Genomic DNA, 19,057 nt, shown 5'->3' with positions numbered 1-19,057 from the left:
CCTTGCTTACCTCCTTACTCTCCTTGCACACCTCCTTGCTCACTCTTATTGCTTACCTCCTTGCGTGTTCTCCTGGATCACCTCCTTGCCTAACTCACTGTTCTTTTCCTTGCTCACCTCCAATCTTCACCACCTTGTTCTCCTCACCTCCTTGCTTACCTCCTTACTCTCTTTGCTCACCTCCTTACCTCCTTACTCTCCTTGCACACCTCCTTGCTCACCTCCTTGTTTACTTCCTTACTCTCTTTGCTCACCTTCTTGCTCACTCTCATTGGTTATCTACTTGTTCTCCCCCTTGCTCACCTCCTTGCTTACCTCCTTACTCTCTTTGCTTACCTCCTTACTCTCGTTGCGCACCTCCTTGCTCATTCTCATTGCTTACCTCCTTGCATGTTCTCCTGGATCACCTCCTTGCTCAACTCACTGTTCTTTTCCTTGCTCATCTCCCATCTTCACCTCCTTGTTCTCCTCCTTACTCACCTCCTTGCTTATCTCCTTACTCCTTTGCTCACTTTTCTTTCTCTCCTCCTTGCTCACCTTCATCCTCTTCTTCTTGCTGTCCTCCATGCTCTCCTTCTTGCTTTCTCTCTTTGCTCTTTTCCTTACTCACCTCCCAGCTGTCCTCCTTGCTCTCTACACTCCAGCCCCAGTTGATCTTTTTGCCATTCCTTGAGCAGCCACACTCCCACTCAAAGCCTTTGCACTGGGTTTTTCCTCTTCCTGAATCGCTCTTCCCCTACATATCCGTGAGGTTTCCTCCTTTTCTCTCTCCTACCCTTTCTTCAGGCATTCACTAAAAAGTCACTCTTTCAGTGAGACCTTCCATGATCACTCTACTGAAAATATTAACTCCATCTTCCAACAGCCTTTCATATTTCCTTCCCTACTTTATGTTTTCTTCTTAGCATTATGCAACCTAACATTATACTTATCTAATTTACTACACGTTATACTTACCTAATTTACCACCCATCTGCCCAACTGGAATGAAAGCTGTACAAAGACAGGGATGTTCATCTGCTTTGTTCACTATCTTATCCCCAACACTAGAATAGGACCTGCCATATAGCATGAGCTCAAGAATATCGGTTGCACTGATGGATGAATGCATGAAAAGGTGGATGGATGAATAAACAATGGAAAAAGAAACGACTTAATTAGCTACATTATGAATAACCACAAGATGGAGACATTCATTAATAAAATGTTATCCCTCTGTTTTTTTTGTTTGTTTGTTTATCTGCCTCTTCCTGTCTGTATTTGTGTGTCTTGTTTACCTCTGTTTCGCGCTATCTGTTCATATCTGTATGGGGCATGTGTGTGTCTTTTCTTCCCTTTTTTATTTTGTGTCATTTCTTGTAGAGTTGGTTATGTTTTTCTTTCTCTGTCCATGTAGTCTGCATTTGGCAATACAAAATAAAAGTCAGCACTGAAATTTATTTTGCCAAGGTTAAGGATGCATCCAGGAGACAGGTCTGTACTTATCTCCAAAGATGATTGTGAGGGCTTCAAAATTTAAAGGGGAAAAGACAGATACTGGGGAAGGAGGAAAAAATGTTTTAAAGTGTGGGTAAATAGGAGGCAAGCAGTGGCATGCTTTCGAGTCTTTGGTAAGCCCTTCACTTGTGAGAAGTAGGTAGAGGAATAGTCACTTATGCATTCATCTGGCTCAATTAATCTGCATTTTTATATAATATAAACATAAGGCAGAATGTTGGGGTGATCAGACCCAACACCAGGTCACGGGAGTGAGAAAGTCTGGCAGAGTCAAAGGATTGAGAAAAAGACAGTTCGAGAAGTAAAGTGGGACCAGGGGACCATCACAATTGTGGAGGCTGTGAAGGCCCGGAGCTCTGGGAGCCCAGTGCTATTTATTGGTAATCCAGCAAAGAAACAGGTGGTAAGAATGTGGAGGCTGAAAGGGCGTGTTGCATTAAGCACATGATTTACAGCTGTGATGGTTTAGCATCTGCTCTGCTACTTGAGAAAATGGAGAGCAGGTTCTTTTAACTCAAGGTACAGTTGATCCTGGGAGAGCAAGGAGCAAGGAGCCAGCAAGTCTAGACACATTCCAGAGCTGCGAGCCCTGGATTCTGTCCAAGCCATGAGGGATTTTATGCCCTGGGCTTAGATTATGGTGCATCAGGGTAGCCTTCCACCCGTTAGCACAGAGCTTGGTGTTCCAAAGACCACAAGGGGATTTAGACCCTGAACCCTGGACATGTTCCAGAGCTCTTTTACGTTATGTCAGATATGCAAGCCCCGCCTCAGCCTCTCCCAACACTCAGCTTTTCCCAACACAGAGGAAGAAATCTGATATGCATTTGTCTCAGGTGGGCAGAGGAATGACTTTGAATTCTGCCCTTTGTCCCATACCTGTGAAGATACACTATCAATTTACATTTTCAGGCTAAAATTCAGCAGAACTATTTTAGGGTAAAGGAATTTCCTAATGTACAAATTGTGAAGGAGGTATGTAGCTTTTCTTTTCTTTTTTTTTTTTAATCTTTGAGGTTATCTTATTTAGGAATAAAATGGGAAACAAATTTCCCTGACGCAGTTCCCAGCTTGACTTTTCGCTTTTGCTTAGCCCAGAGTCCTGAGATTTATTTTCCTTTCACAGTTCCCATGTCAAAGTTGGACATGGATTTGCTGGAGTGGAGGCAAGAGGCACAGATACCAAAGGACCTTTGGGGCTGAGTGTTGGATGGGTCATCTACACAGATTTGAAAGGGGGCAGGCCTGGGGTTGGGAGAGCACCATGCTTTTGTCTTAGAGACCTGACCTCTGAGAAGGATCGTCATTGACCCGAACTGGGGTCTGCCCACCCAGCTGGTAAGACCAGATATATACACTGAGGTTTGCAGCAGTAAAAGGGAAGGCAGTTATTTGCAGAGCACCAAGCAAGGAGGACCAGGAAGCTAATGCTTAAATCCTGACCTCCGAGGTGGCTTGCAGGTAATGGTTTTTAAAAGCAGGGTAGGCCAGCGCGGTGGCTCATGCCTGTAATCCCAGCACTTTGGGAGGCCAAGGTGGGCAGATCAGCTGAGGCCGGGAGTTCAAGACCAGCCTGACCACCATGGAGATACCCCATCCTTACTAAAAATACAAAATCAGCTGGGTGTGGTGGCAGAGCCAGCTGTGGTGGTGGCGCCTGCAATCCCAGCTACTCAGGAGGAGGCTGAGGCAGGAAATCACTTGAACCTGGGAGGTGGAGGTTGCAGTGAGCAGAGATCGCACCATTGAGGCGGACGTTGCGGTGAGCCGGGGTCATATCATTGCACTCCACCCTGGGCAACAAGAGCGAAACACCATTAAAAAAAAAAAAAAGCGGTAAATTTCAGGAAAGCTACAGGCAGAGTTGTAAATCAACCCTGGAGGTTACACATTGGTTTTGACCTGAACGGGTGGGATATCTTGAAGTGGGGCTTACAGGTCGGGGTAGATTCTAAGATTTGCAATGGTTAAAGAGTTTTGTTTAAAAATCAAACAAAAAAGAATATTAGTGCTGGCTCATGGGTATGACCTTCTCCAGGCCCCTCAGAAAGAAATTTCTAATGGCAATCACAGTTCAGTCCTCAGTTCTCCCTTATCTGAGGTCTGTGTGTCTGCAGTTCCATTTTGTGGGGCTCCAGGTTTCTGAAAACTAGCTCAGGAACATATGTTAAGATATTATCTTTAATTTCTATGGGGAGCCAAACATCTTCTGGCTCTAGTTTCTTTGGCTATTGTTTTAAACTACTATTACCTTCTTGCTTATCAAATTGTTCATTTACTTTTCTAAGCTAGCTAGGTGCCTGGAATTTTCCTTGAAGGTACTCAAGAATTTCTTTTATGTCCATGCCTGGGGGACCCAGAGACCCCTAAGAGGGGTCCCTGCTCTGTCTCAGGATCCAAGAGCCAGAGCAATGAGGAGCCAGAAATTAGCTGCGGTCATCAGCCTCTGTCTGTGGAAAGCGAAGAACAGCCTCTACCTGAGATTACGACAGGGAAAATCGTTCCTCCCTTCATCTTTAAGCCCCTCAAGCACGCTGCATTATGTTCAGTTACCTGGAGCAATGGTCTACATTATATTTCGTACTCTTTTCTGCAGGAGGCAACAGAAGATTGGTTCTGCATTTTTGTCAAATTTCTTGTAGGGCCAAGCGCAGTGTGGTTCACACCTGTTATCCCAATGCTTTGGGAAGCCGAGGCAGGAGGATCACTTGAGGCCAGGAGTTTGAGACCAGCCTGGGCAACATAGACACCCTGTCTCTACCAAAAACATAAAAATAAAAAATTAGTCAGGCATCATGGCGTGTGCCTGAAATCCTAGCTACTTGGGAGACTGAAACAGGAGGATCGTTTGAGCCCAGGAATTTGAGTTTACAGTAAGCTATGATTGTACCACTGCACCCCAGCCTAAGCAACAGAATGAGACCCTGTCTTTAAAAAAAAAAAAATCTAGTAGGACATCATCCATAATGTTCAGAGTTCCATATAAAAAGATTCCTATAATCTCTCTCAAAAGTTTGTTCTGTTGATGATCTAAACTTGCTTTGTGTGTGCTAATTCCCTCTCAAAGACAGCCACAGCCATAAATTAGTTTCCTGGTACAGTGACCCTCCCCCTCACCCATTGTATAACACAGCTTTGTAATATTTTCCTTAGTGTAACAGTTCCAATAGTCCTCATTTATAGATACCTTTTGTTGACAAAAAAAAAATATTTGAAGAGATTTTATTCTGAGTCAAATGTGAGGGCCATGACTCATGATGCAACTTCAGGAGGTCCTGAGAACACGTGCCCAAGATGCGTGGGTTACAGCTTCATTTTACATATTTTAAGGAGACCTAAGACATCAATCAATACATGTGACATATACATTGGTTCGGTCCTAAATGGTGGGACAACTCAAAACGGGGCTCACAGGTCACAGGTGGCTTCAAAGATTTTCTGATTGGCAGTTGGTTGAAAGAGTTATGTTATTATCTAAAGACCTGGAATCACTAGAAAGGCAAGTCTAGGTTAACATAAGGGGTTGTGGAGACCAAGGTTCTCATTATGTACAGAAAGCCTCAAAGGTGGCTGCCCTTGGAGGCAAGAGGTGGCAAATGTTTCCTATTCAGGCCATTAAAACCTGCTAGATGCTCAGGATCAGCAAAAGACCTGGAAAGGGAAAGGGATTCTCTAAGGAATGTACATTTGCCCCACAAGAGACAACTTTGCAGGGCTATTTCAAAATACGTCAAATTTATTTTGGGGTAAAATGCTTCGATTTCCTTCAGGGCCTGCTATCTGTCATGTGATGCTATACTGGTAATGTATGGTATCTTTACTGGTAAAGATACCAAATTTCCACATTTGGTATCTTATCACTACAGAGAGTCTGTTTTGTCAATATTAAGATCTCTGTTTTAATGTTTAGTTGTTGTTGTTTGTTTGTTTGTTTGATTTGAGACAGAGTCTTGCTTTGTCACCAGGCTGGAGTGCAGTGGCCCAATCTCAGTTCACTGCAACCTCCGCCTCCCGGGTTCAAGCGATTCTCCTGCCTCAGCCTCCTGAGTAACTGGGATTGCAGGCATGCACCACCACACCCAGCTAATTTTTGTATTTTTAGTAGAGATGGGGTTTCTCCATGTTGGCCAGGATGGTCTCAATCTCCTAACCTTGTGATCCGCCTGCCTCAGCCTCCCAAAGTGCTGAGATTACAGGCGTGAGCCACTGCGCCTGGCCGATCTCTGTTTTAATGTTAATGCTGCTTAGTTGGGCCTGAATTCCAAAGACGGGAGAGTATAATGAGGCATGTCTCACACTCCCTTCTCATCCTGGCCTGAAGTGGTTTTTCAGATTTCTTTGGAATCCCATTGGCCAAGAGGAGGGGTGTATTTAGTCGACTGAGGGGGTTAGAATTTTATTTTTGGTTTACACTTTCATTACAAGAATTTAAAAAAACAAAAACAAAATGCTATTTGTTCGCAAACAGATGGGTTATGTGGTGGCTAAATATTGTCTTCCAAATAAGTCCACATCCGTACACCCAGGATCTTTGAACGTCATTTTGTTTATTTATTTATTTATCCTACTTATTTATTTTTAAGGCAGCATCTCCCTCTGTCAGCCAGGTTGGAGCAAGGCTGCGATCTCAGCTCTGGGTGCAACCTCTGCCTCCTGGGCTCAAGTATCTTCCCACCTCAGCCTCCCAGGTAGCTGGGACAACAGGTGTATGCCACCACACCTGGCTAATTTTTGTGGGGTGTTTTGTTTTGTTTTGTTTTGTTGAGATGGAGTTTCACCATGTTGCCCAGGCTGGTCTGAAACTCCTGGGCTAAAGTAATCTGCCCAACTCGACCTCCCAAAGTGCTGAGATGACAAGCACGAGCCACTGCTCCTGGCCTGAATGTCATTTTACATGGTAAAAGAGACATTGCAGATGGATTAAGGACCTTGAGATGGGAAAATTATCCCAGACGATCTGGGTGGGCCTAGTGTAATCACAAGAGTTCTCGTAAGAGAGAAGAAGGAGGAGTTAGGGTCATGTGATAATGGAAGCAGAGAGTGGAGTGATGTACTTTGAAGATGGAGGAGGGAGGTACAAGCCAAGCAGTATAGGTGGCCACTAGAAGCTGAAAAAGACAAGGAAATGGATTTTCCCCTCAGAGTCTCCAGAGAAAACAGCCCTGTTCACGTCAGCTCAGTGCAATTCTTTTCAGACTCTTGCCTCCAGAACAAGGAATGAAATTGTTTTCTAAGCCACTACTTTTGTGGTAATTTGTTATGGCAGCAATTGAAAACTGATACAGGTTATTAATAAAATGAACAAAGAATTGTTACCAAAGTCTAAATTTCTACAAGTAATAAACTGGGCAGCTTGATTATTTCACCTGCAGAGAGATTGGATTCAAATCTCAACTCCACTATTTACTAGTTGGACAAGTTAGTAACCTCTTTGTGCCTCAGTTTCCTCATCTATAAAATGGGAATAAAATAGTACAGTACTTAACGTTATGGGGCTTTTGTGAGGATCAACTGAGTTAATACATGTAAAGCACTTAGACCAGTGGCAGGTATGTAGTAATCCCTCAACAAATGTTAGGAAATTTTTGTCATTATTGAAATTCACCTTTCTTCTCGTGAGAAACAGAAGAAATGAATTCCTACTCACTGATAGGCAGAGTACTGCAAAGACCCATATATCACCTCCAGGATCAACTCTGGACATGCAACAGCTGAAAACAATATGCAAATACTTGAAAGCTCCATGTCTAAAATGCACGTTCCTTGCTTTCTAATATTTCCATTAAAGGACAGCATCACTCCCCCAAATGAGGTAAGAGGGTTGAAATTTAGACGTCATCATGAATCTGCAATTTCTGTTCTGGAAAAATCAGCAAAAGCAGTCAGAGCACTTCCCAGCAGGGGTGGTCATGCAGCCTTGACGACGGAGGCTGAAATAAGTGTTCCCCTTTGGTCTGGCTCAGAGCAAGTGAACTGGGTTTGTTCGGAACTCCCTGACCAGTTTAAGCAAGCAGAAATCTTCATGTTCAGGCACAGGGAAGGAATAACTCATGAGTTTCAGGGTGTTACTTGAGACTGCGCTTCTTAGATGGCAACTGGCAAGAAAACCCTTTTGGCTGGTCTCTGCCTTGTAGTCTGCACTCCTCTCATTGCAATTAAGATGGATTAGTCGGGACAGGCCAACAGGTGTACCCTAACCCCTCATATTTCAGAGAGTTAACATAGAAGCGTTTCTTTATTGCCCACATAATGGTCCACATTGGGCATTCATGGTTGGGACACTACTTTAGGTGGATCTCCTCCAAGTAGCAACTTAAGGACCAGTCTGATCTATACTGAGTCTTAGCCCTCCTCAGACACAAAGTGCATCCCACGCAGCCAACAGATGCAGAAAGAGCATAAAGGGTCATGTCTGAAAGGGTTCCACGGGCCAGGATACTGGAGAAGGGCACTCACTTTGGCCCACATATAGCTCAAAAATTGCTGCGAGATGTGGTCTAGTCGTGTGCCAGGAATTTGGAGAATCCAGGGGTCAATCTGAGCCTACCACAGGGTTACTTAGTTGTGGGATCAGCACCACAAGAACATCATGCAAGTTTGAATCCTATAAAAGCTTTTCCTCACGGGGACCCCCTGCGTGTTCACAGGCATTTACGAAATGTTGCTGTGGCTGCCATGGTTCCAAACCCTGCCATGTAAGGACATAGCCCTCTTGGCTGTCCATGCATGCACCTCCGTCTTTTAAACTTAGCATTTAAACCTACCTTCACAGACCACCTCTGCCTGCATCCTTTATCCTGATACCCACCCATCCTTGAAAGCAGAGGTATCCAGAGTATATGGCAAGAATTTCACACACAGGATCCTGAGGTCGGGGAGAGTCCCTTGTACCTGTGACTTTACAATCTGTGGGAAAGGACTCTCCCACAGATGTGATTTGTTCATTCGAAATAATTTTCCCTGGCAATAGGCAGTTAAGGATCAAGGGTGGGAACTGAAAATATCAGGAAACAGGTGCATTCCAGGATGTGTGGCTGAGGATATAGTTCGATTCATACAAAGATGGCAGCACAGGGATTCTTATAGATGCCATTTAGACTTCCTCTGAAATGTGCTACTTGGGTTGAAGAAAGAAGCCATTAGACGAGTGAATAGGATTTTTTTAACCTCAAGTACAAACAAGTAATCACACACATACTTCTGGACATATCAGCTTTTTAATTCCCTGATGTTGTGGGTAGGCAGTGTTGGGGGAGGGAGACATTCAAGGCCTCCAACTTTTTCAGGTTTATAGAAGTGCTTGGAAATATTTGTAGATGGGCTTGGAGGTGCCTCAGAGATCAAAGCAAGACTTTCAGCAGAAAGAGAGCAGTCAGAATTGATGAGATGATGGATGTCAGCTGGGGGCTTCCACTACTGCTGCCCACACAGTAGGTATGGATTCTTACGTCATTTGTCACTTTCATATCCTTCAAGTTGCAAGCAGTTTCAGTTGCACAACCCATACCAAATACTGGTTGGGCACCATTAACTGCAAAGAGAAAGATCCAGGGGTTAGTCTTGTCTCTCATCTTGTCTCCCCTCCTCACCCACATCCTCAGGTCAACCTATCTGCATCCTCTGTGGAAGAAAAGGGTGTGCAGAGTGCCCCAGAATCCCTGCCTTCTGCCTTCTGCATGAGAGGCATCAACAGTGGCTCCAGCTCCATCCAGGGACCAAGCCTTATTGCCTTCTGGTCCCAACATCTCTCCAGTTGAGGAGAGACCCCAAAGGGACCTTGCTCTCTCAGATGCATGACTGAGACTGGGACCTTTGTGTCCTGACTAAGGAAGGGACCGTTGATGTAGGGAAAAAAGCTAGAAAGAAGTCAGACCTCACGCATTTGGCTAAAATACTTCAGTGGTACATGTCCTTCTCCTTACCTTTGCTTCCTTTGGGGAAACCACAGTGAAATATTGCAGATCCCTCTCAAGATCGTATCTCTTCTCCCCAGGGCTCTGAGTTTCTTGGGAGATTAGTACTGTGAAATCTCATTGCATGCCTGTGCTATCCCCATGATAAGATGGAGTAAAGAGACTGCCCCACACTATCAACAGCTCCAGCCCTTTTCTGTATCCTACATGACATCATATTTTTCTCACTCATCTCAACACATCCAGACAAAGGGCCCTTCACCTGCTAGTACCAGGCCCTCCTTTGAGATCTTCCTCTCTTCCCCTCCAAAGAAAGCATAGCTTGTCTCTTTTCCCACTAAATTCTCTCTCCCATCATTTAATCAGCTCCTAAAACACCACTAATTCCAGGAAACCTCTTACAAATTGATCAGAAGAGAACTGACAGTACCCCCATCCAGCTGTACAATCTAGAAAGAAAAATATTATGGTTGAATGGTATATATGCCCTTCACCACAAATATACTTCTTCCCTACTCAGGAAAATTACAAATCTTTCCATAGATTTCAGAATGACACCATGTAAAAATTAAATGCTTAATCATGGGGTTTGGTAATGGCAATAATGGTAGTGACGATAACAACCAGAACTGAGGTGCCATCACCCCCTTCATTGCAAATGAGCTGAGAGCTCATTTCAGGACATCATAGTGATACACGTCCCCCTCAAACGTCAGTCCTAGCTATGGGAAGCAATTACGTTCTCTCTTCTCCTCTCTTCCCTTTTCCTTTTTTCTCCTTCCAGATGTCTCCCTCCAAACCTTAGAGGGATAACCAAGCACCTGGCCCTGTAGCACACCTTGCTGTGTGTACCAGTCAGCCTCTCAAATAATCCCCAGTGGTTCCCGTCTTCTGGTATTTATGCACTGGCATAAACCTCTCCCATGCTGTGTCAGGCTTGATCTGTGTGTGACCAAGAGTGGAAGTGATGATGTGTCACTTCTGAGATTAGATTATTAAAAACTATAGTCTCCCTCTCCCTCTCCCTCTCCCTCTCCCTCTCCCATCGCTTGTTCTGGGAGAAGCCAGCTGATATGTCCAGATGACTCTCAGGCACCCATGAGGCTCATAGGAGAACAGAGGCCTGCCAACAACCATGTGAACCAGCTTGAAAGCAGACCCTTCATCCGAATGACCACAGCCCCTGCTGACACCTTAACTTCCACCTCATGAAAGACCCTGAGCCAGAACCATCCAGCTATGCCACATCCAGATCCCTGACACACAAAAACTGTAAAATAACCCTTTGTTGTTTTCAGCTCTAAATTTTGGGGTAACTAGTTATCCAGCAATAATTGGCTAATACACTACACCTTTTAGGAAAATGAACACCAAAATGCTCGGGTAAATAGCGATACCTGTGCCTACAAACTCAAGACACTTTTTCTCTTCCCCTTTACAGGCGAGGTCGGTTGGTTGGCAGGTAAAACCCTGGTCATTGTAGCAGGCAGGACAGGTAATGCCATTGGGCTCTGAGGACTTCCGAGCCACTGAATGAAGAGAGAAAAAATGTATCTTAAGGAATAGGCAGATAAAATAAAAGAGTTCATTATTTATCCCCAAGATCATGGTTATTCTAGGATTTCTCCAAACACACACACACACACACACACACACACACACACACACACACACAATTACAACTAGGATGGCGTGGGGGATGGGGGGAGGGGGAGGGGGGAGGTGGGGAGGAGGATTGTAGTAGGTATTAGATGTTTCCATGTAAAGTAATAAAAAACATTTATTAGGAATTCAGTGTTATTTTCCCTTTTCATGAATCACCCCCTCTCTGCCCTGGCTGGAGACAAGTATTTAAATAATGGTAGAAAAGATAATCAGTGGTCTAAAAAGACACTATTGAAGGACTGAGGAATTAAATAGATGAGGAAGGACAAGTCTTTCAGCGGGAATCGAAGAGAAAATTATTTAAATCTACCGACTCACATTTAAAGAAAATCCCTGAACCAATCTCTGCCACCCACTGTCACTCAGGAGATGGACTGGTGTCTAAGGAAGAAGGATCACTCAGTCTCCCCCACTGTCACCCAGTGTCCCACACTGTCACCCAATAGAAGGACTGGTGTCTGAGGAAGAAGGACCATTCAGTCTCTCCCACTGTCACCCAGTCTCCCACACTGTCACCCAATAGAAGGACTGGTGTCTGAGGAAGAAGGGCCATTCAGTCTCCCCCACTGTCACCCAGTCTCCCCCACTGTCACTCAGGAGAAGGACTGGTATCTAAGGAAGAAGGATCACTCAGTCTCCCCCACTGTCACCCAGTCTCCCACACTGTCACCCAATAGAAGGACTGGTGTCTGAGGAAGAAGGGCCATTCAGTCTCCCCCACTGTCACCCAGTCTCCCCCACTGTCACTCAGGAGAAGGACTGGTATCTAAGGAAGAAGGATCACTCAGTCTCCCCCACTGTCACCCAGTCTCCCACACTGTCACCCAATAGAAGGACTGGTGTCTAAGGAAGAAGGACTGGTGTCTAAGGAAGAAGGATCAGTCTCCCCCACTGTCACCCAGTCTCCCACACTGTCACCCAGTCTCCCACACTGTCACCCAATAGAAGGACTTGTGTCTAAGGAAGAAGGATCAGTCACCCCCACTGTCACCCAGTCTGTCTGCCCCACTGTCACCCATTCTCCTCCACTGTCACCCAATAGAAGGACTGGTGTCTAAGGAAGAAGGATCATTCAGTCTCCCCCACTGTCACCCAGTCTCCCCCACTGTCAACCCAGTCTCCCCCACTGTCACCCAGGAGATGGACTGGTGTCTAAGGAAGAAGGATCACTCAGTCTCTCCCACTGTCACCCAGTCTCCCCCACTGTCACTCAAGAGAGGGACTGGTGTCTAAGGAAGAAGGATCACTCAGTCTCCCCCACTGTCACTCAGTGTCCCCCACTGTCACTCAGTCTCCCGTGCAGAAAGGGACTGGTGTCTGTCCGTGATGCTCCACAGGAAGAAGGACAAGCAATTGACAAGCAACGTCAATGGGTATCTCAGAAGCAGAAAGATGGGTTGTGGACTGGTTCTTGGAAGACAGAGGCTAAAATCAATGGACTGGGAGTAGGAGCAGGAAGAGAGGGAGAGCACAGAGCTGAGCTGGTCCTCACCTTGGAAGTCTGCTTTGTTACACTCTTCAGCTTGGCAGCATTGATAGCCATACCCAAATGTGAGCTTATCCCCCAGTGTGGCTGAGAAGGCCTTTGGATCACACTTGCTTGAAGAACAGCCTTTCCTCAGAAGGATACTCAGGGGCTGCTGCCCTGCGCAGAACCAAAGCCCAAGAATTTTCTCTCTGCGCCAGAGGCAGTGATGCCCCATGGGCAGCCAGTATTAAAGGACTGCTGGTCCCCACTCCATGCGTCTTTAGTCTTTCCTCTTCTCCGAAAGACTGCTTTTGCATTGGTCCATTTCATAGAATAAACCAACGGAGGGACAATATGTTAGAATTTGCTAAAAAGGGAGTGTCAGGACTCAACGGTCCCCACGAGATTGGTGTAGGAGCCAGGACCACCTAGACCTTTCCCTGGACACCCTGTGTTCACACAGTGCCCCATCCTTGCCACCTCCTGCCCCCATACTCTCCTAGCTCCTTCCTGGCAGGACATTATTTTAGGAAGAAAGGATAAAAGACAATGCATAAAGGAATGAGGAGATACATCAAGTTTCTGAACAAAGTAACCCCTCACACTAAGCACCTCCTTTGTCTGCCCTGAGCATCCAGCAGCTCGGGCAGGGTGGCTGGGGCCTACCTGTCGCATTAAGTTCTCTCTTTTCACTGAAGCAGCCGTGAGAGGAATCACAAGTTTTCTTATTGCCATTGTTACACTCTTCAAGTTCACATTGTGCACATTTGTAACTCTCTACTAAAAGGAAATAAATATTGTTCAAAAAATAATTCAAGAATGAAAACTGTCAAGTCATAGTTGATGTTTCCAATAGCCAGAGATCCCTGGGAATCAAAGTCCCATGAAACCTGGTCCCTGTGGGGCTGGATGGGTCCCTGCAGGCCCACACGGCCCACAGTTGCTCTCTAAGGGACTTTATTGCTATCTTCACCCTTCAGGTCTTTGGGAGAAAGGGGCATCTGTTCATTCTTACCCACAGTGCTGGAAACAAAAGCAGCGAGGACACAGACAGTGAGGAGACTCTTTAGGCTGGAGGACAGGGACATAATGGCTCCTTTGATTCACTGCAGAGACCCAAGTGAGAATGAAGGAGTCAGAGACATGGGCCCAGGCTCCTACTATAGCACGTGCTGGAAAGATCTGGCCTGTTGCATCTCAAAGCAAGCACCCCATTAGCTAAGGACACAAATTTCTCAGTTTTGAAGTCACCTTCCCACAAAGAACCAGCCACCCTGACATGCATATTACCACCCACACTGGAAATGCTCACCTTCAAGTATTTCAGATCTTCTTGTGAAGGGACTGCCTCTGAGATGGAGAGGAAGGCAACTGTTCTCACCTAGAGAGGAAAGGAGACTTAGAAAAGGAGAAAAATCCTGAAGATGGGTTCTCTCCCTACCCCTTTCTTTCACTTACTTTTATAGCACTCTAATTCAGGTGGCCTAATAATTAAGCACTGCAGATCAATATCATCTTGACACAAACCTAAGTGCGGTAAATTGCACTGGTCTAGGAAAATACTGGCAGAACAACTGTTCCTGACCCTCTGATCTCCCAGTAGAAAACTCTCTGGGGAAAAAGATTCTTGTGAGTTTAGCAAATAAGTTTGAAAAGAAAAAGAATTAAGAACAGCTTGTAATTCAGAACCACCCAGTCACATGTCCTTCAACAACAATTCTAATGCTGGGTCTGGCATAGGCATTTATCAAGCATCCAGCTCCAGAAACAGACACAAAATGCAAGGCAGTTGTAGCGGCGATATCGTTGACTGAACTAGACATTGCTGTGGAAGACTGCAAGTAATAAATCTCTCCTAGAATTAAGTGTCAGAGGGGGGAAACTGCCTCTGTTTCAAAGAAACAGCTTGCTTCCTTTTTCAAATAATATGAAGTATGAATTCTTAGATAAAAGAGTTTTTGGCCACCAGGAAGTTCAGAGTTGTATTTTATGCTAAACCATGATTTCTCTAATTGCTTCCTGCTGTTCTTGCATGTCGCTACGTTCATCTTTTTGAAGCCGGCTTGTCACCATTCAAGGGGCAGTGGAGATGTCAGTGGGAAGCCCACTTGTGAAAGAACATGACCTAGGAGAAAGTGGTCCTCACGGCAGGGGGTGGAGGGGAGTACTTCACAACACCTCTGGGCCTCTGTTTTGTACTCTAAACCAAGTCTCCCTCCCGGGGTTCTGTGGGCATTAAAGAGATGGTATGTCTCTGGCCCGTAGCCGATATCATTGTCCAGCTGTTCCTCAATGCTAATTCCCAGATCTCCTTCTCATGAGGTCCATCCCTTCCTTTCTCCTCCCAAAATCAACTTTTATGACCTGCTTATATTTCTCCAGATGAGGAACTGGGAATCTCCCTCTACCCCATTTTCCTTCTCCCTCTGTCTTTATTTTCTTGCTGATCTATTGTTAGGGCATAAGTTCTATCCCAGGCTACTTGTTTGAAATGGGAGACAAGGGAGATAAGATAAACACCTTTATAAGCAAACTTTGAGAATTTCTTATTACAACATATGTCATTCTTCATTGGTATCTATGGACAAGTTGATATATCTAGCCATAAAAGGCAATAAACCCTCCTGCCAGGCACTGAAATCCTGATTGCACAGTCTGAAAGTTCAGGATGTTGTGGTTATTCTCTACAGTGGGCAGGAAGGAGCCTCCTGGGGTCTCCTTTGGCTGAGTGTTGACAAAGAAGGTGTCAGGCCTGCAGGAGAGGAGCAACAGGGTTGTCCAGGTGCCTCAGAGGCCAAGGCATGGAGAAGCAGGAGAGGGACAGGCCCAGGACAGGTGTAGAGGTCAGCAAGGCCTCGCTGGAATCTCCACAAAGGCACAGCACGATGCCGAGAAGTGGGACAGCAAACATAGCAGTTCTTGCTTATTGAACAAAGTCGATAAAGAATTGCAGAGGAGACAGAAACATGCACTCAGAGAAGGCCAGAGGACCCACTAACCCCTCAGACATGGTTAGGGTAGAAGATGCCCTTCAAAACAGGTGGGAAATGCCAGCTTGCATTCCAGACAGAACTCTGCTCAGGCCCCACAAAGTGACAGAGCCAGGACTTGCTAGACAGATTCGGGCATTCGTTCTAAACATTCTCTCATCGATTATCCTTTCAAAGAAGATGTACGGTCTTCCCCAACCTAGGAAGGGATCCCAGACTCCCCACCTTGTGGAATTTCATGAGCCATCTCCCCCACCACCAGCCTGTCCCACCCCACCTGCCTTGAAACTCATCTTGCCAGGGCCTGGAGGAAAAGCCTGCAAAAATCTTGCAATATCATGGTGTGACAACTGAGGAGGGGTCAGGGCCCCACCGCTTTTCCTTCTTGAAGGCAGGTTTTCAGGAAATGGCAAAGATTTTATACTCTGAAATTCAGGTTTCATTTTCTATAACCTTAAGCCAAACCAGGCAGAGACAATACATAAGATACCCAACGAAGAACAACCTGCAACCTCATTCCAGCTTTCTCCTGTTCAGCCTCCATCATAACCTCAAGATAACAGACAAAAATGTTGTCTCTTGCTTTCTTTAAAAAGAGGGAAAAGATCATTTTGCATAGAGAAGTGCTGGCTGAGAGCAGTGAGAAGAGGCGTTGGAGTGCGTCCTGTCCCCAGTTCTGTCACAGGGCACTGTGTGAACCTGGACACACTGTTCCACTAGTCTGAGCCTTGGTTTCAGGAACGTGCAGGGAAGATGGCAATGCCTACTTCTCAGGATGGAAATGGAGACACTATGTGTATGACACACCTGTCGCAGTGCAGGCACATAGCAGCGGACTTCCCTTGTCCGTATTAGCAACATGTGAGCAAAAACAGGCAAGAGGTTGTGGTTGGTGGAACAAGGTCAGTGGGGCCAGTCAACCTGCTCTGCATATGCCAATGTGGGAGTGAACATCTAGGAGCAAGAATATAAGACGAGTGCACATCCTGTGTTTTTCCTCCACCATCTCAACTGAGGAGACGTCTCACAGGGTGACTGGATATCCAGAAGCCCCCAGAGTCTTGGACCCCCTGATTGGAGACTCCCCATAGAGTCCTTTGTATGGTTGTATAGAAAGAAGGATAGCATCTTCATTTTTGCTAACATCTATCTGAAATGTAGCCTTTCCTTCCATGAAAAATGGAGCCCACAAACCACAGCAAATCTACCCACCAGTAGTCATCATTGAGGTTTTCTTATGACGTGGCATCTGCAGATACCTGAAAGTATTCTTTGCCTTCATCAGCTGCTCTAGACTATTTCCTTATCAGTCCCACTGACAGGTCCTGCTATCTGGCACTATTCCACATGTTAGGGGAAATTTATGACCATATTTTAATACAATCACACAGGATTATCACTGAATTTTTTTAATGAGAAAGGGTTCTTGGGTCCACAGCCTGCCATATTCCCACGGCAGACATGGTTTCTACTCCACTTCTGAAAACAGCAAAATCAGCCTTTCCCTCCCAGAACAGTGCTCTGTCCCCACGCCCATGCAGAAAGCATGGTCCAAGGCTATACATTTTATGATTCTTTTCTTTTCTTGGCCCATTAAACCTCTCCCCTTCTTCCTAATACTACTTTCCCATGAACTCTGACCAGCTGAGGTGGCCAGAAATAAGGATAGTTTCTGGCAGAGGAATTTGAGGCCAGGAAGCCAAACTTACAGTGTAGTCTTGGTTAAAATTTTGCTAGTTAAATCCAACTACCTGCTGCAATGCAGTGATGCTGGATGCCTACCTGGGCTGGCTGTCAGTGCGGATGGAGCCTGAAGGGCAGGCTGGGTTCAGCGAGGAGGGATCGTCAGGCAGAAGGAACTGTTTTGCCACTGCTGGTAGAAAGCCAGGGTCTGTATCACTCATGTCACGTGGAGAATAGAATGTGAAAGATATTAAATTTGGGACCGCCCAACTCTGTGCCAACTTCCTACTTCCCCAAACAGGTCCTCAGCAAACTGTCTGTGGCCCAGTGAGCACAGACCTGGGCTTACCTGTTGTTACTGTGGCAAAGCTGCCAGCAGCCCACCTGGGGACAAAATTCCTGCAGAAAAACAGAAGAGAGTCCAAGACACTTATCGGGCACACAGGTATTCACTGTCTTTATCACCTCCCACACCTTCCGGCTTCAGAACCATCCCACAGATCTTCTTGTGGGTATCCCGCTCTCTCGGGGCAGCTGAGATCATTCTTGGAGCCAGAAACATTCTGCTCCATGTTCCAGACGAAAGCACTCCCCAGGGGGGCACCATGGCCACCCTCCCGTCAGCCCAGCTCCTGGGCTCCGTTCTGAGAGTGGCACACTCCTTGTTCTCCCAGTCAGACAAAGATTGTCTTCTGGACCAAATTCTACTTCAGGCTCTCTCTCAGCTTTCTTCTCAACTAGGCCCTGATTTGGGGGCTTCCATGTGGTTCTGCCTTGTCCAATTTTAGCAAGAATCCCGCGATTCTGGGTGGGTGAAGGGTACTGAGAGCAGGATGCAGGAGCTGGGAGTGTAGAGGCAGAAGAGCCAGGCCCAGGTGGAGTGTCCTGGGGGCCTGCAGAATGCCTGGCCCTGCCCCCACTGTCCTCACCAACCTGCCATTCTAGCCTTTATCATGTTATAACCCCTGGCATAGCATACGAGGCTTCATGTGAAGGTCTGAACAACTGCCAATCATCCTCATAAATTGAAACCCAAGTATCAGCAGGTCACAGGCAGGCCAAGGCAGGAAGCGGTTTCACTCTGGAGAGGTTTCACTTTTACTTACCAACTGCGAGTCTTCTGTAACAACTATTTGTCCAGCCCTTTGACCATTCATACATTAACATCTTAACGTTTTCTTCTTAGCATTTTATGACAGTCATACATATATACAACTTACGTATATGAACTTACATATGTATATAAAACATCTATGTAAACATACTATAACTTCTATATAAAGATACCCATTTTGTCATATTTATTGTTATTGTTTCAAGGTCTATCATTTAACACTCAATTTGGGGGATTTTTTTCTGGTTAAAATGCCATTAATTTTGATATAAGCAAATCTTGTAGCTTGTCCTACCTGTGAGCTCCATGGGGTAAGATTTCCATCTGCTTGTTCACTCTTGCATCTTTAACACATGTGATGCTGATACTTAGTTGGTGCTTGATAATTTTTGTTGGTGAATGATTCTTATTCTTGATCTAAGATGGCAATTTTCTGTTATTTGAGGCTTTCTATGTAACTCTTCAAACATGGAAAACAACATGGAGTACTATGTGATGATAGATTTCAACTTTAGGGGCAACATTTATTGATTTTAGACTTTTAATAGAAATCAGCTGTCAAAAAATTAGCTGGGCATGGTGGCGGATGCCTGTAATCCCAGCAACTCAGGAGGCTGAGAATCGCTGGAACCTGGGAGGCAGAGGTTGCAGTGAGCCCAGTTCGCGTCACTGCACTCCAGCCTGGACAAGAGCGAAACTCCATCTCTTAAAAAACAACAACAACAAC

At 45.6% G+C, this 19,057-nt stretch overlaps 1 protein-coding gene across 2 annotated transcripts; it reads right to left on the bottom strand.

The window, feature by feature from the left end:
* Nucleotides 1-8,702: 8,702 nt before the first annotated feature.
* On the bottom strand, nt 8,703-17,451 carry LOC109025062 (protein RoBo-1-like). 2 transcript variants are annotated; one of them, XM_031016527.3, is made up of 7 exons: nt 17,316-17,451; nt 13,856-13,924; nt 13,559-13,649; nt 13,210-13,323; nt 12,568-12,720; nt 10,808-10,939; nt 8,703-9,028 (listed from the first exon to the last, which is right to left on the bottom strand). In XM_031016527.3, exons 3-7 carry the CDS (start codon nt 13,629-13,631, stop codon nt 8,838-8,840), a joined length of 663 nt encoding a protein of 220 aa, XP_030872387.1. In that variant the 5' UTR covers nt 13,632-13,649; nt 13,856-13,924; nt 17,316-17,451; the 3' UTR covers nt 8,703-8,837. The 2 variants fall into 2 exon arrangements, with proteins under 2 accessions (XP_030872387.1, XP_055237387.1); XM_055381412.2 differs by having other exon boundaries at nt 13,210-13,320; nt 17,316-17,441.
* Nucleotides 17,452-19,057: the final 1,606 nt, after the last annotated feature.

Source organism: Gorilla gorilla, chromosome 1 (assembly GCF_029281585.2).
Source record: "Gorilla gorilla gorilla isolate KB3781 chromosome 1, NHGRI_mGorGor1-v2.1_pri, whole genome shotgun sequence".
Classification (NCBI taxonomy): domain Eukaryota; kingdom Metazoa; phylum Chordata; class Mammalia; order Primates; family Hominidae; genus Gorilla; species Gorilla gorilla.
The sequence above is the reverse complement of the archived record's forward strand: the minus strand, read 5'-3'. Positions and strand labels throughout refer to the sequence as shown.